The sequence below is a fragment of the Camelus ferus genome, chromosome 32 (assembly GCF_009834535.1).
Source record: "Camelus ferus isolate YT-003-E chromosome 32, BCGSAC_Cfer_1.0, whole genome shotgun sequence".
Lineage (NCBI taxonomy): Eukaryota > Metazoa > Chordata > Mammalia > Artiodactyla > Camelidae > Camelus > Camelus ferus.
The window spans coordinates 13,951,619-13,975,531 of record NC_045727.1 but is presented as its reverse complement, the minus strand read 5'-3'; the positions used below and the strand labels follow the sequence as shown (position 1 = coordinate 13,975,531).

At 52.3% G+C, this 23,913-nt stretch overlaps 1 protein-coding gene across 7 annotated transcripts in view; it reads right to left on the bottom strand.

The window, feature by feature from the left end:
• ASCC2 (activating signal cointegrator 1 complex subunit 2) overlaps positions 1-23,913 on the bottom strand; it is a 35,523-nt gene that overhangs the window by 3,812 nt on the left and 7,798 nt on the right. For 3 of the 7 annotated variants that reach the window (XM_014554177.2, XM_014554178.2, XM_032471350.1), the window contains 13 exons: positions 21,881-22,039; positions 21,346-21,516; positions 20,209-20,338; positions 15,649-15,716; positions 14,600-14,710; positions 13,430-13,542; positions 10,198-10,272; positions 9,663-9,770; positions 9,374-9,442; positions 9,044-9,118; positions 7,502-7,679; positions 5,920-6,134; positions 4,980-5,099 (listed from right to left, as the gene is read on the bottom strand). In XM_014554177.2, the coding sequence (XP_014409663.2) occupies positions 4,980-5,099; positions 5,920-6,134; positions 7,502-7,679; positions 9,044-9,118; positions 9,374-9,442; positions 9,663-9,770; positions 10,198-10,272; positions 13,430-13,542; positions 14,600-14,710; positions 15,649-15,716; positions 20,209-20,338; positions 21,346-21,516; positions 21,881-22,039 (1,592 nt within the window). The remainder of the gene's footprint in view (positions 1-4,979; positions 5,100-5,919; positions 6,135-7,501; positions 7,680-9,043; positions 9,119-9,373; positions 9,443-9,662; positions 9,771-10,197; positions 10,273-13,429; positions 13,543-14,599; positions 14,711-15,648; positions 15,717-20,208; positions 20,339-21,345; positions 21,517-21,880; positions 22,040-23,913) is intronic. The other 4 variants (XM_032471351.1, XM_032471352.1, XM_032471353.1 and 1 more) reach the window with 2 other exon arrangements.

Here is a 23,913-nt window from a genome sequence, read left to right as displayed (position 1 = left end):
CACCCATCGGCCAGGGAACTCCTCTTAGAGGCGTCTGCCCTGGAGAAGTGCTGGCCATGTGCACAAAGGGGTCAGACTGGGGATTTTCTTCTCAGCGTTGTTTTAACAGAGGAAAGTGGAGAGTAACTCCTGTCCACTGACGAGGGAAATGGCCAAAGGACCTGGGCCACATCCGGACTACAGAACGCCTGGGCAGCAGCTCTTAAGAATGACGGCGATCTGTTTCTGCCAATGGAGAAAGAATTCTAAGACATTCTTCAGGAGAAAAGCGAGCATAGGAAAAGGCACACAGTATGATCCCATCTGTATAAAAAGCAGAAAGCAAACCAGACCAGCTGCCCGATCCTGCGGGCACACATCTATCTATGTATGTAAAGGCACAGAGAGAGGGCTAGTAAGCCCCCCCAACCACTGACTGGTTACTCCCATAGGGGGCCTGAGGTGATCCCAATCTTTTAAAACACAAAAATTTTAGAAAGAGCAGGGAGAGGGTAATAGCACAGGGGTAGAGCACATGCTTAGCACACATGAGGTCCTAGGTTCAATCCCCAGTACCTCCACTTAAAAACAAATTTTTTAAGAAAGATCAAGGCCACAGGGTAGATTTCCTACCAAGCTCAGAGGAACCCTAGGGGACCTCGGGTATGAGGGGCCAGGAGGGGTCCTGGACTCTTCCTCTCACCCCTGATGGAGCACAGCGGCCCTTTGTCTGTTCTGCGGGGCAATCGTCCAGACTGCATGGCAAGAAAAGGTCTGAAAGTCTCACTCCTGTCATATCACAGGTGAGGAAACTCGGAGGCAGGGGAGGGACGGTTTGGGAACCCAGCGAGCTGCAGCGCAGCTCTGGTGGGGACTCAGGCCTCTTGACTCGTGGCTCTGCAGATCTGTAGAAAAACCCGGCCTGCCAGACGTTCAAGCCTGTGGAATGTAGTTTCTAGCCCTGCAGGGGAAAATCAATACGAGATGCCAGGCAAGAAAATCCAGCTTAGCTGTGAAATCGGGCCTCTGGAATGTATCAAGGGTAGTGGGAAAAAAAAAAAAAAAAAAAAGAAGAGACACAAAGCCCGTAGTGTCCATAAAAATCTTCTATTAACTGGCTTTTGGTGCAGGGAGGGGCAGGTGCCTGGGTCTGGCGGGCTGTCTGCCAGGGAGCCTGGGGCAGGTCAGAACTGCAGTCCCCCTGTGGTAGGTGAGGATCTGGCTTCCTTTGACAGTTTTTATTAAAGACCTACTATGTGCTTGGCAGGATGCTAAGGCTGGGCCGGGGAGAGATTCAGAAAAGAGTAAGATGTAGATTTGCCCTCATGGAACTCAGTCTCGTGGGGGTGACAGGCCAAGAGCAGAAATGTGCACAGAGAAGGCGGGCATGCCCTGGAAACACTGAGAAAGCAGAAGTAAACTCGGGGCGGGGAGCCGAGCTGGGGTAATGGAGGCTCTATGGTGTGGAGACATCCGATTAGGACCAGGGGAAAATCTCAGTCCATGGGAACCTTTCACATCACACCAGAAGAGGGGGCCTGTGACCTCTCCTTTTCCACCTGAGGAATCAGGCCTCTGCCCTTTGCTGGCTCTCCTTGCCACGTTGAGGGCTGGAGAGCAAAGAGGCAGAGAGGACATGAAAGGGGCCAAGCTTGTCCAGGTGGTTGGTGCCACTGGCAGAAGCACATCCATTCAATCAGCACGCATTTCCTGAGGGCCTACTAGGTGCCGGGCCTTGTGCTGGGCCAGGGGACTGAGGATGAATGAGAGCTGTCACCGTTCCTTCTGCCACATCCCACGGCTCCCGGTCTACCCAGTCCCCACTCTGGGCAGGAGGGAGGTTCTTTCACACTGTGTGGCCTCTGGTTATGTGACTCCCTGGCAAGACCAGATGGAGGAGCCTGCCAAACTGCACCTGCCCCAGCTGGGTCCTAGGAGACAATACAGGTAAGGACAGAGGAGCCTGGTGCCCTGGATACCCCATCCAGGAAGGTGTGGCTTTGGCCCCATGACCTCATTTGGAACCAGGAAGGACAAGAAAATCAGGGGCAAAACCAGCCAGGAAAGGATCCACCTGAGGGGCTAGAACGTCAATCAAGCAGCTTTGGAGACTGTCTTTGGAACAGGCTGCTTACTCGACCGCCTACAAGATGGCAGCAAGCCCAGGGAACACGTGGGCCTGGCCACCTTTCCCTGCCTCACTACCTCCAGCCTCTCCTTCAAAGCCTAACTCAAACTGGCCCTTAGTTGGGTGACACCCACCTTTAAACTTCTACAGGGCCTGCAGAGGCAAATAAACCTCTCCTTTTCCACGTGAGGACTCAGGGGATCCAGAGAGGCAGAGTAATATTCCCAAGGTCACCCAGCTTTGACCAGCAGAGCCAGGGCCAGAACACAGGGCTCTAACTCACGTCTGCTCAGCTACTTCTGAGCTGTGTGATCGTAGGAATCCCCTCATCCTTGCCAAGACATGGTTCTGCCTCCCAGGGGTGATGTGAGGATGAAATTAGAAGATGAGTAGAAGTGGACCTAGCACCTGCTAAGCTCAGTGGAATGAATCCTATTTGTTTTACCACAGGACTTATCAGAGCCTTTAACATGCTGATGTGCCCTATAGCTCTCCAAAGGGCACACAGAGTACACAGACATTTTTGGCAATAGAACCATTTTGAGAAATAACACATTATCTCCCAGGGTACCACTGTTCAGTTCACAGGAGTCAGGGGACCCCACCTTAAACACACTGCCTTCATCTAGCTGTGTATCTGTAGCACATGTGCTTAGTGTCTACCCAACAACCACACTTTCAGGGAAAGCCTGACCCTTACTCCTAACAGACCTTCACTCTGTTCAGGTCTTCCTCCCCTTCTCCCTTCTCCTGGAACCCTGGACCTCAGCCCTGGGACCCAGTTCCCCAGTGAGATGTGAGGGGAATCTGGAGGCCTCTGGGAAAAGTCTCCTGGTCATTTCTGGAGGTCACAGCTGAAACAGCTGCAGCCACCCAGCGGCCTTGATGGAGCCAGTTCCCAGATGGAAAGGATCTCATGATGTGGCTGTACCACAGGTCAGTCAAGCCCAGGCTGCCCTACCTGGTGACTCCCTATCACCCAAGGGAACAGAGTTCCTTGTTACTTGAGTCCCTGACTGCATCCAATCTGGTTTAACGACAGTCATATGTTTTAACTCAAGGGTGATCTGCCTTGTGCTACTTAATTTCTCATGTGCTCTGTGAAGGCAGGGCTAAGGGCTCTGAGTCCCTCCACCCTGCCCAGATCAGGACAAGTGTCCCCACTGAGGTCCCTCTATGTCCCATCCCAGCTCTGTCACTGTTTAATGGGTCTAAGTCTTTCCCATGGTCTCTGTGCCATTGGAGGGCGAGGCTCAGGTGCCCTGTTCACCTTGTCTCCCTGGTCTCTAGCAGAGGATAGCAAATCTGGTGATAGCAAATCGCTTAATAAATATTTGCTGAATGAATCAATAAATAACGAACACACGAACAGAGGCTTTGCCTCTTTGCAATCCCCAACCCTTGGGCCACACAGCACGAGTTCAGTAAACATTTGCTACCCAGTCTCTCTGCCAGGCAGCCTGGCGCGCCCTTCGAGCAGGGGTACAGCCCTCTTTGTCTGCCCCTCTCCCCACAGCAGGGTCATTCTGGCCTGGAACAGCGGCCACTGATACGGGATAACATCTCCAGCCTGGGATCCGGGGATGTCGCAATGTGTATGACTAAGCAGTTTGCAAATGCTTCCCGTCCAGCCAGCCAGATGGCTTTACAATTGCCCTGGGCTGGTCCCCAAGCCCTCAGCCAGCCGCACTTCCAGCACTGGGCGGCCCTGGGAAGGGGAAGCAGCTTGTGCTTCTGCTACTGGGGCTCCTTTCACAAGAATGGGGCAGGTCCCCTCCCCTCTCTGAACTTCACGGCCTAAAGGATAATCTGCACTTGCCCAGCAGTTCCCAGATTTCTGAATTCCACGAACCAACCCCACTCAGGAGAACTCTGGGGGACGAACAGAGGGCTGTCAATGTCTCATCCTCTCCACCATGGCTGGTGACTCTCAGTCCCTGCAAGGGGCTTCCATTCCAAAGCCAGATGTGCTTTCCAAAACACAAAATATGTTGGCTGGGGACCCTTGCCATGCTCCCCGAGGCCTTGGGGCCAATGCCTCTGCTATTCACTCTGCTTGGAAAGCGTCTCCTTCTCCCTTTACAGAACTGACCCTTCCCTGACCTTCTACAAACAGTCCCATGTCATTTTCTCCGGGGAGCCCTTCTCCCTGGATGGAAGCCCCGACTAGAGGCTTCAAAGCCTGTGCACCGCCACCTCATCGAATCTGTTTTATCTGCAGTTTTATGTTGCTTGTTTGCCAAGTTGATTAGTGCAGACTCCACATGGGCAGGGGCCATGTCTGTTTCACTCCCCACCACATCCCCAGCACCTAATAAATCCAGGGCCTAGAGGCACCAGGCAAATATTTGTTGAATAAATGAATAAATCACGAATGGACTTTTCAATGCCAGAAAAGTAAGAAGGACATAAACTAAAAATAAGTAGAAAGGCCTTAAAACAGAATATGTTCACTTCTGAAAAGCTCACTCAGTACAGGTCCTTCATTTTCTCATCCTGTCACATAACAGAGAAATTCAGGTCAAGAAGCAGCTGCTAGGAAGCACTGCCCAGCTCTCCCATCCAGAGTTTTGGTGATGGAAGCCTTTAAAGATGTAAGAAGTGATGAGGGGCTGGTTTTGGTCTCTCTGGCCTTATCCTGTCAACAAGAAGGACTAACAACCTCCGTGTGTGGAGTTAGAGCCTAAAGCAGGATCAGTAGAGAGCCAGCCTGAGACTGGTTGTTGGGAGCACACAGGTCCCAGCTGCAGGGAGAGCCCCAAGCTGAAGCTCCGTGGCCAGTTCCATAAAGATGGGGGCCTTGAATTTCGCTCGCTTTCTCTCTGCACTTGCAGACGTGGGTCCCTGGAGCCCTCCAGTCCACTGCACTCACCTCTTGCCCTTGTGCACCCGGCTCAGGTCCACCGAGTCCCTGCTGAACACGTCAAACTCGTCATTCTGGAAGACGTTGTGACGAGACGTCAGCAGGGGCGTTGGGTCCGGCTTCACCTGCCTGGGGGGTGGCACAGAAATCCATTTCAGAGGGCCTGGCCAGTGGATGCCTACCTGCACCCCACCTGGAACACAGCCTAAAAACCTGCCCAATCTGGCCCCTGCCTGGGCGTGCAGCCACCCCACACCCAGTGTCCCTCAGTCCCACCTGCCAGTCACACAGGTTTCCTTTCTGTTTTTGAAAGTCTCCCTCCCTCATCTGATGTGCACAACAGCCCTATGAGATAGACAGTCAGAGGTCGTGCAAGTTCTTTGTGCCTCAGTGTCCGCATCTGTAAAATGGGCACACAGAGGCTAAGGAACTTGTCCAAAGGCAGAGCTAACTTCATTCATTCATTCAATAAACATCATTTCTTCATGGAAGAAACAGCCATTCATGCACTCATTTCTGCTGCCCCCCTGAAGGCCTTCAGAAAAGAAGTGGGCCCAACCCAGGAAGGGTGGGTGTCAATGAAGTGAGAAGCTTTGGCTGTCCTCCCTCAGGAATCTACTGGGAAGGTGGCAATCACAGGGTAGGCCAGCGACTTCAGAGCTCTGAAGGCCTGTGACCCCTCTGTCACATCCCTGTGATGTCTGGTGGTGCCTGCTCTCTGCCCTGCAGGGGGCATGTGAGAGCCTCCTGGGGGCCTGAGGTTTCTGTTTCCCCAAAGAGGACATTAGCTTCCATGGCTGGGAGATACTGATGGGGGGAAGAGAAAACAAGCTGGTCACTGGGACACGAGGGACAGAAGAGTGGGAGGCAGAGGGACTAGGAAGGATCCCTGACAAGGGCCCCAAGGCAGGCAGAGAGCCAGGCACCTCCTCCCACCTGCCTCTCTCACCTGTCTAGGCTGCGGTCCAGCTGGCTGAGGGCAGGGGCCAGCCGCCCCTCCAGGATGTTGTTGATGACCTGCTCCGGGTCATAGCCGTAGTGCTCCAGGCAGGCCAGGATGAAGCCCTCGCCGAGGTCTGGCAGCAGGTCCTTCACTTGGGAGATGAGTGAGTCCAGCTCCACGCCGCACATGGCAGGGCCTAGGGCAGCGGCTGCCCCCATGCACTGCGGGTAGAGCCAGAGTGAAGGAGGGGAAGGCTAGGCCAGAGTGGCAGGCCGACAGACCTCCAACAGCACTGGTTTGAGCCCTAGCCCTGCCCCTACTGGCCGAGGAACCCTAGCCAAGTCAGTTAAGTCTCTCTGAGCCTCCATTTCCTCCCCTGTGAAAAAGGGGGCTGAGCTACTTCTGGCTGTGTGACTTTGGGCAAGGCACTTTCCCTCTCTGATCCTCAGGTCCCTCCTTATAAAACGAGCATACTACCATCCTCCTCATGGGGTTGTTTCCAATGGTTCAAAGAGAAAATGCACATAAAGCACAGAGCACAGTCCCTGGCATGGACTAGGCTCTCCATAAACAGCCGTGGCTTCCAGGAATCAGGTCCTTTTCCCACTCTGACAAGTTGATGACTGATGCCCAAGGGGAATGGCAACCACCAGACATAGACCATGTGGAGATGCTGCCTTTTGTCATCTTTTCAATAAGAGGGATTCAGTTTATATACTGCTTTTTCATTTAAAGAAATTCACAGATTAAAAAACCAATAAATTCCAAGTCTGAGATAAGAAGCCACAAGGGGAAAAGGGGGCAAAGGTGGAAGGGGCTGTCACGTGCCAGGGCCCTATGGGTCTAACAGGAAGAACAGCAGCATGGAGGGCCAGCCAGGCTCAGAGCGCTCGCTCCATGTGGCAGCTCTGGGCATCCCACAACCACATGGAGGTGGGGACAGCGGCTACCCGCACCTTACCGGTGAGGGACATGCCTAAGGTGACACAGCTGGTGGGTGGCAGATCCAGGACACACACCCGAGCTGCCTGACCCCAGAAACTGTGCGGTCTTAATCCCCATGTCATGTTGCTTCCCGACACGCAGGGAAGAATCCTGGGCTCCGTGGCCAATCAGTACAGCCACAGGCTTGGCGATGGTGAGTTCTGGAAAAGCCTGGAGTGAAAGCACTAGGTCAGAGGTTTCCACTCTGGCTCAGTGCAGCCCTGAGGCCCCACAGAGGGGCTTCCGGGGAGCCAAGCGCTGGGACCAGGCACTGCTCCCAGCTGCAACCAAAGAAGCTCCACCGTGATCTGTTTAGAGGAGAGCGCCAGTGATTTCACATGGAAAAAGCCCCATTGCTTCTTTTCGTGGAGGGGAAATGGAGGCTTTGACACCTAAGCAACCTGCTTTCCTCACACCCTGCCCAGCACACTCTCAGTGCAGAACTCTCGAGAGGCAGTGCAGACCTGCCCAGCAGCACAAGGCCGTCAAAAAACCCTTTTCCCTGAGAGCAGGAACAAAGACGGGAGGTTTCCCGCTGCCCCTGCCTCTCAGAGGGGCCTGGAGGGGCAGGGGAAGCAGGGGAAATGGGGCTCCTGGCACACACCTCCTCTTCCTCCGAGTTAGGAAGTGATGACATCCCACCAGCTGGCTCTGCCATCTCCATGACCCCATTAGGATTCTCAGCTGCCGGTGAGTCTTTGGCATCGGTGGCTTTCCTTCGGTCCACCCCTTCCCATGCACTCTCAACCGCCTGGAGGATGTAGGCAGTCCGCGTCTCATCCCTGCGAGGACGTGTTAAGGAGCCTCTCTCCCAGGGACTATAGCCCTCTCTCCTCCCCAGCTCTGAGGCAGCATCGTTTCTCAGTCCTTCCCCAGCATCTGACCACATGGCTTCTGCCAGGGGCTGTCTGGGCTGTACCCAGTGGGCATCACAGGCACCTGGGCTGCATGAGGATACAGGCCAGACCACAGCCACACTAGCCTCAGAACCCAGTACCTGCCCCTTAGCAGAAAGCAGCTCCGCCTAAAGACAGGGCCAGGGGCTTGCACCAGAGTGTCCCAGGACATGGGGTTTGGACGAGCCAGCAGCTCCTCCTCTGCACTGACCCCCAGGAGGAGGACCTGGTGGGGGTACTACCACTGGGATTCCTGTCCAACCAGTGGCGGGCTTCTGCAAAGGCTGGGGGCCCACAGGGTGTCCCTGAGGCAGGACTGAGCAACCTACCCCAGCCACCAAAAGCCACCCTTGGGCCCACTCCTCCTGGTCCCTCCTCCGTCTCTACTACCCAGGGCATGGCCAAGCCAGCCGTCTGGGAGTTGCCCTAGACTCCCTCACTCCACTTCTAATCCAAACCGCATTAGCCATGCTGGAGGCCAAAAACAGTGTCCTCATGGCCCCTGGGTCTCGCGGAGGTCCCAGGCCAGTCCCTGCTCCTTCCTGTGTGGGACTGAGTTTTCCTAAAGTACGAAAGTGACCATGTCACCCTCTGCTTCACACCCTTCCACGGCTCCCAAGTGCCTGCAGGGCTGACCCCAAACTTCTCAGTGAGGGCCATGCCAGGCCATACAGATCTGCTTGCCTTCAGCTCATCTGTATGGCCTAACTCCCCTTCCACCAGACCCCTTCCCCTCAGGCCCCTGCAATCTGCACACAACCTCTGTGGGCTCCTCAGACACGCCTGCTCTGTCCTCTGTCCCCTGGGAACACTTAGCTCAGGCCTGGCCACTTCCTGTTCCTTCTGCTGTTCTCAACTTGGACTTCACTTCTGTGTGACACACTCACCCAAGCTCCACTGGGCTAGATGCCTCCCCTTGTCCTCCCTGCTCCCCCAAATTTCTCCCACACAACACTCTATCTAACTGCCTGTTTACTTTTCTGTCTCCTGTCCTGCTGTGAGGTCCACGAGGGCAGGGCTGAGTTCATCTTGGTCACACAGGCCCAGATGCTGAGCAAAGACTAGAGAAAGTAGGACTGATCTGCCTGAGGATTGGAGCAGTCATCTTCTCCAGAAACAGAGGCTGGGGCCTTGGCAGACATCTAGGGAAAGCTAGCTGACCACATGTTCTGGGGCTAACTGCCTCTCTGCTCCTCTGGGTCTGGCCCGGTTAGGCCAGGCCCGCCCCAGGGGCCGTGGCAGAAGGATACAAGACTGACGAGGCCTGCTGCAGCAGGCTGACATCATCAGCCACGGGGAAGAGTGCATCGTAGTCCCGGAGGAACCTGCCACAGACAGGAGACAGGGTTGGGGGTGGACAGGGTTGGGGGTGGACAGGGCTGGGGCCATAGGGGCTGGTTTGCTGCAGGCAACTCCCCATGTCTGCTGCCCACCCACAAAGACAGCATGGCCCCGACAAATGCCAGAAGCTAACAGCACAGTGAGCACAGGGCAGGGGCTCTATTACATAAGGCCTTGTGGGGCCGGTGGGAGAGCCACGGCCCATCCCACTGCAGGTCCCAGCTCAGCTGCACGCTCACCTCTTCTCCTGTAGCAAAGAGCTGAAGATCTGAAGGAACTCTTCGATGAAGCCCTGAATGTTGTCACAGCTGGAACAGGACGCAGGGAAGATGAGCTCACTCCCGGCAGACAATCTGCGGCTCCCTTCCCCGCCCGCCACCCCGCCACCAGGCCTCCGGCCAGCCCCAGCCAGAGGAAGGAGGCATTTTTCTTGGTTTTCCATCTTTGCTTAGCAACCTGGAGCAGGGGAGGGAGCAGGTGAAGTGAGGGAAGGCTCTTCCACCCAGGCGGTGGCTCCCGAGGGCTGACCTGCTTTCCAGGACTGGGAGAAGGCAGATCTGGTTCAAGAGGATGTGAAAAATCTCCAGTAGCTTCTTCCTGGAATGGGAGAGCCTCTGCCACAGGTCACCTAGCAGCCTTTGAAGGCCAGAGGAGGGGAAAATAGATTTGAGAGGCAAAAAGGCATCGAGGGAGCTTCTTCCCAGCCTTTGCAGGTCCGCCCTGCCCCAACTCTCCCAGGGGCTGAGAAGGCCTCCCAGTTCACTCCGGACAGCAGCTGGAAAAGGACACAGACTCTGAGAGGCCTGGTTCCAGGGTCACTTCTCAGCTCATATAATGGGTCAGGTCCCAGCAGGTTAATAAGAGCTTGGAGCGACAGCTGAGGGGGAAAGGCTTAGCTGCAGAGGCCAGGAGGCTGCTAGGTAGGGACACACCAGCCAAATCCACGAGGTCCTTAGTCCCAGCCCCTTGACTTAGAGATGGGGACACTGCAGCCCAGGGAGGGCAGGGCCTGAGCGGGGCTTCTCCTCCCACAACAACACTCTCAGTTTTGTCCCCGCCTCACTTGCTATCTTCAAGCCTCCTCTTCTTAATTGCAGACTCCAGTTCAGGAATTGTGATTTCGTAAAAGGAAGCTAGCCTGTGGTGGCACACACGGGGAAAAGGCTGGATTAGTTCACAAACATCACCTTTCACTGGAGAATCAAAGCAAACTCAAGGGAGCGGGAAGGCCCACTTCTGGCTCCCAAGTTGTCGCCACAACAGTTTCTCCCAGGACCACCCTGGCTCTTCCCAAAGCTCGCCCCAGATGGTCCCACCGTGGTGGTGCCAAGAAGGGCCTCGTGGAAAGTGACCTGTAGCTACTTCCCCCATCAGGTCGGAAATAAAGGTCCAAATGGGCTCATTCTAACAGAGCATTGAAGGGCCACCCAGAACTCACTGAGGTTTGAAAAACAAACACAAGGTTACTTTTTTTTTTTTTCCTCAAAAACTGCCAGCAGCTCCCTACTGCCTGTGATATCAAACTGTAACTCCTCTCTCTGGTACATCCATACCTGGCACAGCAGGGCCAACCTTGCTTCTCACCTCAGCAACCTCACCACCACCCGCCTCAACTCAGATCTAAACTCTCCATCCTGGCCACACGCTTTCTGATCACACTCACCCGTGTGATTACTCCTGCCCGGAACGAGAGGCACAGGGCTCAGAATACGCCGTTCTCACAACTTAAAATTCTACCTCTGAACAGCTAAAGATTCCTGAAGCCAGAAGTGCAGCTCCCGTGCCCAGGCCAGTGCTGGACATGTAGCAGGTACTCTGTAAACATGTGTCCGTCGATTGGCTGGCTTCCAGCAACTTTTCCCTAGTGCGGTGCTGTACACAGCAGAGGGTAAGTAGGCCAAAAGACAGCATGGCCCCCGGAAGAAGACAGAGGGCAGTTTGGCTCAAACAGACTCAGGCGTTGCCAGGATACACTGCTGGTGGGAGGCTAAATGCAAACAACCCCTATGGAGGGTGATTTGGCGAGATCCATGAACATTTTAAATGCACACACCATCTGTTCCTGAAATTCTACTTCTAGGAATTTATTCCTCAGATATGCTTGTAAAGGTGCAAAATGATGTGTGTGCAAAGTTATTCTTTATGACTTTTTTTCTTTTTTGTAATAGCAAACAACTGGAAAAAACTCAAATGTCTATCTCTGGGGTCTGGTATCCCACACAATGGAATTCTACCCAGCCAGACCAAAGACTGAAGGTGCTTTATGCTCAGATACACATTACATTTAGAAGTAAAATGCAAATAGTACACATAGCACTCGTAAGATGCCAGTATTAAATACTAAAAAGAGGGCAGGAAATATATAGTATGTATATTTGCTTATAGGCACGTATTTATATGCATATCTCTTGGAAAATCCCCACAAAAAACAAACACAATGGTTGTGTGCGAGGAACAGAACTGGGGAAGTGGGAGAGGGAGGTTTTTCACTGTGTATTTTACACTCTTTGAGTTTTGAACCATGTGAATATACTATTCGTTCATGAAATGAAAGGGCAGAAAGAGAGGAAGGCAGAGAGATTAGCTAAAGGGCTGTCTGGTGATGGTCACCCCTTGCCCAGAGCTCTGTGGGACAAGGTTGCTGCCCTTGCTCAGTGGGCGTTCCTGGCCTCCAGCACACTTGGAACAGGCTGGGCCAGCCCCAGGCTCTTTGTGGGTCAGAGGCAGTGTCACTTGCCAAAGGCAGGGTCACTTGCAGTTGAAAGTGTTTTCCTTTCTCCTTCCTGAGACGGGTGGGGCTGCTCCCTGCCTCCACTGGTGCCTCGCAGGAAAGTCAGCTCTTCCAGAAATGACCCTCCCATCTCCAAAGATTCTTTCCAAAGCCATCTTTGCCACGTTTGGGGAGACGCTGTCATGTTATGGTGAGTGAAAACAAGCAGTCTTACGAAAGTCTAAGAACAGCACGATCTCTCGTAGACATCTGAATTTCCTACCTTGGGGGTTTCCCAAATTTCCTACAAGCCTGTGTCACATTTACTGGGAGAAAAGATACCTTTTAAAACATGTGACAGTTAGAGTCCCATCCTAACCCCTTTCTTCTGGGGAAAGTGTTGATCAACGCTTTACATTCTCCGTGAGGCTGATCAACGCCCATGTCTGATTTTTTTTGAGCTGAGGAGAAGCAGAAGGACTCGGGGCACCAGCTGCCAGCTCTGGCACATGTCAGATAAATGTTTTGTTGAATGGGAGAGCAAATGACCGAATGGACAGAGGGCTGGGTGGACAGAGCTGGGCAGTTCCCGGAAGCTCCGGCGAACGGTGGGGAGAGACACCTGGCAAGGGCAGTCAGAGGCCCCTGAGAACAGGCCAGCCCCCGCCGTTGCCAGGCAATGTGCCAGGTTACCGCCCACGCCTGTGCATCCCTTTCTCACTGCACAAGGAACAGAGATGCCCATGGTGCTAAGTGGGCAAAGAAGGTCTCCCTCCCTGCCCCTTATCCCCCTCTGTTTCTTTCTTCATCGCAGCACAATCTTTCTATGCCTTTTTTGGATAATAGCCTCCAGGAGCTCCCCCTCCCCCGGCTACAGAATAAAGGCCCTACTCCCTGTCAGCACGGCATCAAACACAAATCTGACTTCCCTGGGGCGGTCTCTTATTGTCACCTGCTCCTTATCCCACTGCCTGGTCTCCGCATGCCTACACCCGCCACTCATGTCACCCTCACTCCCCGGTTCTCCCCAGAACACACTCTGGGCATTGGCAGGCTTCACCCTGCCCGCCTGAATGCCCTTCCTGCCAGGGCAACCTTTCTCTGTCTGGAAGGTTGCTGCTCATCCTTATGATCTCATTTAAGGGTCACCGTGAAACCTTCACTCTTATTTCACCAGACAGAATCTTGCTCCCTTGCCTGTGTTCATAACATGCACAACGGCTGGCCCCATTACAGGCAGGTGCACATCTGCTCGCTCCCCTGCATGTGCTCTTCCCTGTACTGGGTGCTCGAGTCCTCAGCCCACTCCGTGTCGTCTACCCCTCCCTGTGCCTGCCTGTGATGGAGGTTTTGAAACAAAATGGACAGAACTCAAATTGCCTGACTCTTGATCGGTGTCTTTCTTCCTCCTCTACCCTGTTCTTAGCCCCAAATAGGGGTGCCTCTCAATTGCAGGCTCCACCCCAGCAGGAGCCGATATCTGTCTTTGCTGCTTTGTCCCCAGGCTGGGAGAGGGCCTGGCACCCAGCAAATATTTGCTGAATGAGGATGTGAGCTACTTCAACAGCCAGAAGTACAGCTGTACCTGTAACAGAAGTCGTGTTTCTGGAAGGTCTGGCAAGCCAAAGGGAAGACATCCAGAAAGGCCCAGAGTGTGGTGCAGGTGTCACAAAGGTAGAGCACAATGTCCTTTAACTCCTGTTGCCAAAAGAAAACATGTGTCATTCTCCTCCGCTCTGCAGAGGGTCTGAGACAAAGGAGGCAAAGTTGACAAAGCCTGGAGTCCCCAGGTGGACAGGAAGGTGGACACTGGAGGTCCCGGGCAAAGCCTGGCTGGTCCGTCTCCAGAAGTATGATCTGGGCGGCTCAGCCTACACCTCGGGTCTTGCTACTGCAGCTCCAGAGGACGCACACGCTGGGGTGTCCAGGGTGGACTTCTGGCTCTGGGAGAATATGATTCTCTCTTCTGAGCTAAAGGAGAACCCACTCCTGAATCTGCAGACGGCGCCTGAGTTCCCGCACAGAACGGACATTCCAGTCAGGACAAGAATACCCAGCCCACACTTCTGGTAGATTTTGAAGGGTGTATCCAGAACAGGGGGCACTTTCTCTTCCCTGATTCTTATGACGACTCTAAAAAGGAGGCTGGGCAGCTGCCGGGATCTCCCCTTTACAGATAAGGGAACTTATCTGTGGTTTGGAGGGGTAAAGGGCCTTGTTCCCACAGCACTAGGTGTGCCCTCCTGAAACACTTGTTTAATGGCTCTTTTCCCATGACATTGCAAGCTCTAGGAGCTGCCTTATTCCTGCTCTATCCCGGGTGCTTAACACAGGGCCTGACATGTGTCCAGGCTCCTGAAATATTTCCCTCCCGCCTGTCCTCCCCATTAGACTCGAATTTCCATGGGAGCAGGCACCCCGTCTGCTTTTACTGGTGGCTTCACCCTCACGGCCCAGCCCGGGGCTCCTCAGTGCAAAGTGGCCGAATGGAGGAATGAATGGATGGATGGGGCTCAGTGAATAATGCAGCAGTGAACTTGTCCGGTTGAAGTAAGTGAAGATTACATCTCTGTCCTCTGACTTCTGGTCCCCAGTTCCTTCCCCTACTCCGTAAAAGCAGCTCCCAGAGAAAAATGAAGGCCCGCTGAAATGCCCTAACCCTATGTAAGGGACCAAGGGACTGGGAGCAGGGGAAGAAGCTGCCGGGCCTTCTATGTACAGATAGAAGCTGGGTTGAATTGAAGGGCAACCTCACCAGGAGAGGCATGTCGCAGGGGGTCAGCCGGCCCCGCTCCTCCAGCTTCTGGGGTGTGGCACTGGCCCCGTCTCCTTGCAAACCACAGTGCTGGAGGATGTTGCTGAAGACCTGTGAAACGCGAGAGGTTTTTTGCCCACATCCTGTTGAACCAGTAGTTGAGCCTCCTGTCCTGTATCGAGGGACTGGTGATCCTGCCTCGGAATCTTGAGAATATATGCCAGTGTTCCTGGGACAACAGCTGAGACAAAGACCTTCTCAGAGAGTGGGGTCAGAGTCGAAAGGGTGTAGGAGGGTGATGGCAGCACCCTTCTTACAAGATCGCGCTGAGGATTAAAGTGACTAAATGTATGGAAGGTCCCTGGAATCCTGCAGCTGTTACCTGACTGCACGGCGGCACCTGTGCGTGGTAATGAATATTTAGGAGACACATTCAGCAACATATAACATGTTTTTAGATCCCCTGGAAATGGTGATTTATGAAATAAAAGGCAAATCAACAGTGAGGGGAGAACAGAGTCCATCTTAAAATCATGGAAGCAGTTAACTGATTGCACCATATTTAAGTAGTCTAGCATGCAAAATTCTAAAAGTTACTGTGAACAGTGGCCATCTCTTGGTGGTAGGATTATGGAGGAAGATTAATCTTCCTTTTCCTGTTTTTTTTTTTTTTTTGGTATTTGTCAAATTTTCTACAATGAACATTATTTTGTAAAACGATTTTATAAGACTCTAAAGCTCTGATCTGAGAAGCACAGGGGTATCCTTCGAGGCACATGGCTGTTGACAAATGATACAAGATGCACCCTAAGCTCTTTGTGTATTATGAGTGTGGACAACTCTCAGATTTCAGTCCTGTTCAGGAGGGGGAAGGACAAATTCCAAGGGGTGAGGTGAGAGGTAGGACGCAGAGACGGTCTGGAGGCAGGTCTAGAGGAGGATGGGGGTAAACATTTTTCTCGGGCTCCTCCAGGGAAGGTGAGGAACGGGAGGGAGAAGGGGTGTGTCTCCCAAGCTTGCCCTCCCCTGTTAGGGCTGGGAGCTGGTACCTGAAGGATGGTGGGCATGGTTTCATCTAGGTCATTATAGTAACTCGGCTGCTGGATAAAGATGTTTCCTGAAAAGAGAAGAGAAAGGTAGGAATCAGGGAAGAGACCGTGGGGGTGGAGAGGACACATTACCAGTGGCTGCCAGCATGTTCTGTGACCTTTCTCCCCTTTCCGAAGCCTGCCTGGCTGGAGCAGTCCTGGCCCCTGGCCCTGCTGGCACAGAGCTTTGGCCAGCCTAGAAACTTCCCCTGAGGTTGAGGGGGAGGGACCTCGCTCAGTACAATTTAACCTTTTAAGCACCTCTGCCCAGCGAATTACGTAAAAGACTCGCTCTGGTCAAACCAGCTCACCCTGCGGTCCCCCAGAGAATGATCACACTTGGGCACCGTGCTTTGTATGACAGCACTGGCTTTGTCAGTGGGAGTCAGTCATCCAGGAAAATGAGGAGATGTGATCTCTTTGCTCAAGACACCTGGGTGCCACAGTCCAGAATTCTTGCCAGGCCATGCCTCCAATAATGTGCAGAGATACTAGGGGGAAATTTCTCTAGAAATTCTCTTACCCTCCGCTTTTGAATCTACGGGCTGTAGTAATCCCTACTCCAAGGTGAGAGGCCTGCAAGGGCCCTGGAAACAGATTTGCCACACATTTGCAATTACTCGTATAAAATGAAGCCTCTCTCTGAGTGTTTACTATCTCCTCCAACTGCTGCCGTGAGTGCGGAGGTTAGAGCATATGGTAACAGAAACCAAGTGTTCTGGCTGCCCAAATGGTGAGGGAGGGGAGGGAGGGAGGATCACAGCCAGCTGGGGGACAAGACGATGCAAAATGCCAACGCGCTTAAGAGGAGGCCTGGCTTCCGCATCCCACTATAATCCCAGCATCTCAGGCTGGTTGACTGTCAGGATGTTCTCAATTCTAGGCGTCCTCTGTCTTTGGGCAGGTCTGTCCTTGGTTGCCTTAATGATAACCCTGCGGCCCTCATCCCATCCTGGAGGATTTGAAAATGAATGAGATCAAAGGCCAGATGGGGCTGGGTGACTAAGCAAGTCACTAGGTGGCTAGACTTTCTGGAAACACTTTCCCAGAGGCCGTTTCATCCCTCGATTCCAGAAAGCTGTGTTTAACCAGCGTGAGCCTGCTCAGCGCCTCCCACCTCCAGATGGGTGCTGATCCCTAACCCTGTGAAGGTACTCCCTGACCATCTGTGCCCACCTCCTGCTCCTGACAGATGAGGAGTGGCTGAGCTGTCTCCCCACCAACCTCCGCTCTTCTTCATAAAACCCTCCTATTGATATCCTCAAGGTCAAGTTCAAACTCTTGACCATGGCATGACTGGCCCTATGAAATGTGGCCTCTGCAGGCATTTCTGGCCAACCTCTCCCCATTCCCTGAATTGAATTCCTCCCTCAAACCGTTCTCAACCTCACGGAATGAGCCCTGTCCCATCCCTCGGCCTGGAGTGACCTCCCAGAGCTAAGTCCACTAAAAGGCAGGTGCCACCTTCTCCAGGCAGAGTCCCCTGACCCAAGCATCAAGAGCAGGTCTCCTCCCATAATTCCCAGGGCCACACAGTGGTCCGGACCACCAGGCGTGGTGGAAGGCACTCTCTCTTAATCCTTCCAATGCTTAAGCCTGAGTAACAGGGATGTTCTATAAGCATCAAAATAGATCACATTTCACAGTCTACCCCTGGGGCCTTCGCAGTCCCTTTCTTCTTTATCTGATTCCAGTGACAGTGAAGATCTGACTTTTGATCTCTTAAAGAAATAATTAAAAAGGAAGGGACAGCAATGGCATCCCTTGAAATGTTCCTTCTTAGACTGAGGCAGTTCAGAAACCCAAGGGGAGTGGGAGCTATTGCCAAAGAGATCGGTGCTGTCCTCGACAGGGCCAAGGCCTCACTCCAGCTTTGGCAAAGTGGCTCCGAGGGAGTCTTATTGAAAGGCCCTGCTTTCACAATCACACCTGCTGGCTCACAACACCAGCCTTGAGGTTTAAAAAAAAGCCGGAAGTGGGGGAAGGGCAAGGACTGGGCTTCTGCCCAAAGGATAGTTGGCCAGTTCCCTGCTCCCTGCTCCACTCCTTTGTCAACCCTCTTCCAGCTGATCTGCTTTGCTCAAGAGCTTCTGTGGTAGAGAAAGGGGAGGTTGCCCCTTGCTATGTCTTGTGTCTTCTATTCAAGGGTTGCAAAGAGCGGCTCTGTGTGTGTGAGTGTGTGTGTGTGTGTGTGTGTGTGTGTTTGTGGGGGTGTGTGTGTTTGTGCTGGAGGGTGTGAAGAAGGGGCCTAAAGACAGAAGAATGAAGGGGTTCCTGATACCTGATCCTGCCCTCTTTTCTGTTAACCATCCTCTGTGAGCCAAAGAAAGGGCTCTCCTTCACAAGCCAATTTACAGTTCTCAATCTGGGGACAAGAACATTCCAAAACACCTCAAAATCTACGAGGAGGTGTTTTTTCCGGAGACAAGCTCTCATCTGATTCTCAAAGAAGCCAGTGACCCCAAAGACGAGGAACCCTGGCAGCAAGCAGAGCTTTGTCAGTCCACCCTTGCCTGTCTGGAACTGCGGCCAGACGCCACCTCCCCCAGATCTTGGGAGCCACCTACAGCCCACAGATCTAACGCTGACCTTGCCTCCGTCACAACCCACTCCCTCAGCCTGTTCTCCAACACCCGTTTTGTCCAGAGTCGTTGACCTCTCCCTCCAGCTGACCTCACTAAGCCCTGTTTCATGCTGCCTCCTGGATGTCCTTTTCCACCCCAGCAGCCCACCCAAACTCTCACCTTGAACCCACACTGAAGCACTGGCCTCTTTCACGGCCTCCAGTCCCCCACTCCCCCCACCTCTGTGCTGCCAGATTAACCTTGATACCAGCTGGCTCCCTGCCCCACTCCAGCTCCTAGAGGCTCCCACGGCCTCATCACAATAAGAGCTCACACTTACCAAGTGCCTATAACATGCCAGGCACCACCTCATATTTAACCCCCACAACCATCGTATGAGGTGGGTCACTAGTCTTCCCTTTTATCAGATGAGAAAACTGAGGCTTCGAGTGGGGCTAACTGACCCAGTCAAAGTGATATACTCAGGAAGAGAGCTGGGGTGTAGATCGGGCAGTTCAGGTCTACAAGCCCTCCTTCTTTACCACCAGCAACATCGCTCGCTCCGTGAGTGCCAAAGCCTGGTGTGGTGCCCGCCCGACCCAGCCCAGCTTCCTTCCCTGGCTCCGGCGCTGCCCTCCTGGAATGCTCTGCTCTAAACAAACCGGCCTGATAACTGTTTCTCTAACTGATCATGTGTGATTTTGCTCACTCACCCCATCCTCTCAGTCAACATGATAGTGTAACTAACTGTCTTTCTCTGAGAAAATAAAAGAATTAACTGTTGATTGGGCAATGATTAGATGTGAATGAGAAACCAGAGGCTGTTCCGATGAAAAAGCTGGATGGGAAATTTCATATATATTATGCTCTGGTACGTTTTTAAAATAATACGCAGAGAAAAGGCTAGAAGGAAATACTGCAAGTGACTGTCTCTGGGTGGAGGTATTTGGTCAATGCTTTCCTGTTTCTTTAAACTTACATTCATCCAAAATTTTCTAAATTAACAAAATTTTCTAAATTAACAATGGAAGGAAACCATTTCAAGGGATAACTCAGCTTTGTAACTGGACGTTTGCAAGACTGTGTCCTACAATCTCGTGGTGAAGAGGGCTGACAGGGGTGTCCAGGGTGAGCACCTCTCTGTGCCCGGCCCAAGGCCATGAGCTCTGATTCAAAGACGAATCCCCTGGGGGCGCTGTTTGCCCTCTAGCATCCCAACAAAGCTTCCGCCTCTGAGTGAACCCTCTGGCCCAAGGCCTCCCGACAGGATCCAACTGCTGATGTCTGTTCCCTTCACAACGTAAGAGCCCTCTCTGAACTCTGCCCCACCTGTTCTCAGCATCACTGCAGATCGTGACATTTCCGAGGCAGCCTCAGCATCCCTGAGGCAGGAAGTGGCAAAGGGCGAGAGCTTGAGAGTTGGGCCTAAGTGACATAAATCCCAGCTTGGTCACACAGTAGTCGTGGGCTCTCAGGCAAGTCCCTGACATCTTCACCTCAGTTTCCTTAACCGTCAATGGGGATGATGACGCCACTACCATGGCAGGGCTGCCGTGGGGCTCAGCTGAGATTACCCACGAGGAAGGCCCAGCGGCCTGCCGGGCCCCCAGCGGGCGCTCAGATAAAGGTGAGCTGTCGCTGCTGCTCTTACTCTCATCGCTGAAGCAAACTCCCCTACTCTTTCAGCTGTGTGACATGTTTGGACTCCAATACGAGGACTCCAAGATCCTGGGGGACCCTGTGATACCCACTCTGTCTCCACTCCCCCACCGCCACTTTGTCACTTCTTTCAGTCGACACACCTATCAGTTAAGTCATTTCCAAGCACCACCTGCTGTTGCTGTTAATGCTCTGAACCACCTCCCCATGCTCATCGGGGCGCTGCCTTTGGGACTCCCTCTTTGGCATGGGGGGGGGGCCATCTCTGTGCCTCCCCCTGGCCCCGGGTCCCACGCACCTATCATCTTCTGCAGCAGCGGGGAGTTGCCTTTGCCAAAGAGCACACAGAGGTCCAGGATCTTTGGGATATCAAACAGGAAGTTGTTGTAAAGGATTTCTCCAAAAGCAGATGGGGAGATGAAGTGTTCCTAAGGATACAGAAAGGATGAGAGACTTTCCAAAGACCTGCGCATTGTGAAGTAACAGCAAACTCACAAGAAACAACAATCGGGTCCACCAACAGGGGCCTGGCTGACAGACGAAGCTCTGTCCACACCGTGAACATATCTCAGCCTCCTGTGCTGACCTGGAGCAACAGTCACTCTTCATTTTACAGCAAAAAGAAGCAAAAGCACACTTTAAAATCATCAGCTGAGGATTCATTCTAAACTGTTTACGGGTAAATGATAATGATGTCTGGGACTGCTTTAAAACACTCCAAGGGAAAAAAAAATCCTCAGGGAGAGAGAGAAAACAAGATTGGTAAAATGTTGATAACTGTTGAAGCCGGGTAACGGGTAAATGGGATTCATTATACTTTTGTGTATATTTGAAAATGTCCATGCTAACAAGTTAGGAAAAAAAAAAAGCAAGAAACTATTTTTAAAAGAAATATGGACACAGACATGCGGGCACACACACATACACACACATGCACACACAGTATTGAAAAGAAAAAAGTTCCCTGAAGGAACACACAGCTTAACAGTGGTTATTCTGAGAGGAGGGCATTTTGTGGGTGACTTTCATTATCTACAAAATACCTCCGTAATGTTTGAGTTCCTTAGAGGCAGAATTATTATTTTTAAAATCGAGAGAGGAAAAGGTAAAGGTTTTTAAAAAGCACATACTAGTTCCTTTTAAAAATCATAAGCAATGTTTTCTCGCCCTGACGCATGAGGAAAGGCAGAGTCACACGTCACCTGGCCCAGGGCCCTCGGCTCCCGTTGATGGAAACACCGGGTGTAACGCAGGCGACCCGGGGACTGAGAGGATAAGGGAGGTGGCACAGATTTCTTCCCCAACAGTGGGAACAAAAGCAGAGAGGAGACAAAGAGGAAACTGGATACTTCCAGAGCCTTCCTTCCTAGGGGTGAGAGCCCGGCACAGAGGCATCAGGTGTCACTGGCGACCTGTCATGGGATCAGGGGCTTACTTTGGATTCTTTGTGAGTGGACATGCGGAGGAAGGTGAGAAAAACACTTCGGTGCAGGCGCTTCTGCATGTCAACAACCTCAGGGGCCGGGGCCACCCACTCGTCGAACTTCCGGGGGACATAGCGCAGGTAGGAGTCCAGGCACTTCTGCAGGGTCTCGTCGAAGATGACCTAAGCCAGGCGACAGAGGAGAGGGGGATCAGTCACTGAGGCCCCAGGGCTTGAGGGTGGATGGTGCAGGGGCTCCCGGCCCATCAGCCCTGGCCTGGGGCAAACACTCCAACCCCAAGGGACCAAGGAGGTATGAATGAGCCGAGGGCTAAACACGAGTTTCTAACAATGACATGTTGGAAGGTGTTGTGTAAATGTCATTAAGATTATGATACAAGACAGAGCAATCCAAACCACAATTTGCTGTTAAGGATCCAGTGTAAGAAGTAGAGAAAAGAGCATCTCCTGGGGGAGAAAAACAACAGCAACTAACCAACGGCATGTCATGTGCTTTGTCTTAGCATTAATTTTGATAGAATGTTACCTGGCACCAGAATTTATCGTGAGGCAAGGCCAGGAGCCAGTCGAGGTCATTGGCTACGAAGGTGGCGCGTTCCAGGTACTCCTCCACTAGGGCGGGAATGTTGTCTTTAGGGGGCGGTTTGTATAACACAAAATACCGGTCTGCCTTCTGCTCGGGGTGCTACGGATCCAAAAACCACGTGTTAACGTGGCAGAGGTTAGTCAGCGAGGGCCCATTTGCCAACCCACAGCAATGACAACACTTGGCTGTTCCAACCGGTGACCCTCCAAGGAGCTTTGAAGCATAAAGAACCAAGTGTCTCTAACAGAGGGGGCTTGGTTGCATCCAGGGAACACTAGGCGGGCATTAAAAACCATGATTTTTGGAGAATATTTAACGACACAGGGAAAGGTTGAGGGAAGAAAAATAGGACACAAACCTCTCTATTTAATATAACCAGTTTGGGGATTTAAAAAAAAAGTACACATATTTAACACAGTCACACACTAATACATGCTAAAAAAATATGCATGGGGGTGGTGGGGGACAACACCCCAAAGCTAATAGCGGCCATCTCTAGTAGAAGGGATTATGACTTGAATGTCTTTTCCAATTTAAAAATAAATGAGCATCTGTGGGGAGGTTATAGCTCAAGTGGTAGAGCGCATGTTTGGCATGAATGAGGTCCTGGGTTCAATCCCCAGTACCTCCTCTAAGAATAAATCAATGAGTAAACCTAAATACCTCCCCCCACTGAAAAAAATGAGTATGTATTATTTTTTAAATTACTTTAAAAATTATACAAGGGAGGCATGAGCATCTTGTCTTTCAAAAACTCACAACAGTATAGAAAGGTGAGTCACCTAGGACCACACCACCCTCAGTCCCCGTGTCAACCCAGAGGGCATCCTTCAGCATCTGGTGAGCATCCTCATGGAACTTTTCTAAGCACTGACACTAAAATGTACCCATATGAGGCATCTGTTTGGGCCTCTTTACATCTTTCTGACACAAACAGTATCATACTGTACATATTATTGTGCTGTCTCCTTTTTATAATCAGAAAAAAAAACCCTCAGTAATTTTTTTTTTTGAAAGATGCTAATCACGTAATTGCAGGTCTCGGCTTAGCATCACAAGTTCTCTCTCCCAACCCTTACCTTGCCATGAACAACTCTTACTTTGTTCATCATAAAGAAGAGAAGTGTTCTTCTCTGACTACAGAAGAGCTGCTTTCTCTGGGGGAGGTGGTAGCGGGAGGAAGGCCGGGCTACATCTCAGCTGTTATCAACCACAGTCCACCCACTTCCAGGGCTGTCAGTCCAGGGGGACAGGAAAACCACCACTGACTGATCAGTTTTCTTGAGAACCACCTATGCCTCCCGACTGCCTAACGCAGGTCTGCAAACTGTGGAGTCTTTGAGTCCCACATGATTCCTTGGGGAGCACCTATCGGGTGGGTCTTCAGGATCCCTCCCATTTACATCAGAATTTATACCATCAGGTTCCAGGTCTAACTCTTAGGAAAAGTGAATCCTGATGACTGAAACAAGTTCAAAACCTCTCTCTAATGCCTAACTTCATCCCCTTGGTTTCCAAGTTCCCCTCCTTCCTCCATCTGTTGACACCTCACCTCTTAGGTCACTTCTCAGGCCAGCCTACTCACTGCTCCTGACTCACCCAACACATACACACACATACACAGCCCTGAGACTCTACCTTCCTGCAATCTGACAAACAGTTACTGGCGCCCTGCTGTGCCAGGTGTGGGGATGCACATCCGAGGGCTGCCAGAGCCCATTCCCCAGGGGGAGGATGCACATCTCAGCCAACAAGTGAGCACAACGCAGACAGCTCAAACCTGGCAGAGGGACTGTGGGAGTGCACCAGGTGGTCAACTGCGTCAGCAGGACAAAGCTTCCCAGAGCAGGCAGCAACTGAGCTGGGCCTTGGAGGATGAGAAGGATTTTTAGATGGAAGACACAGTATTTTCATGGAGGCCATTAAAAAAAAAAGGGCATGGAGTGCACCGGGCAGTGGGAGATGGGTTTGGA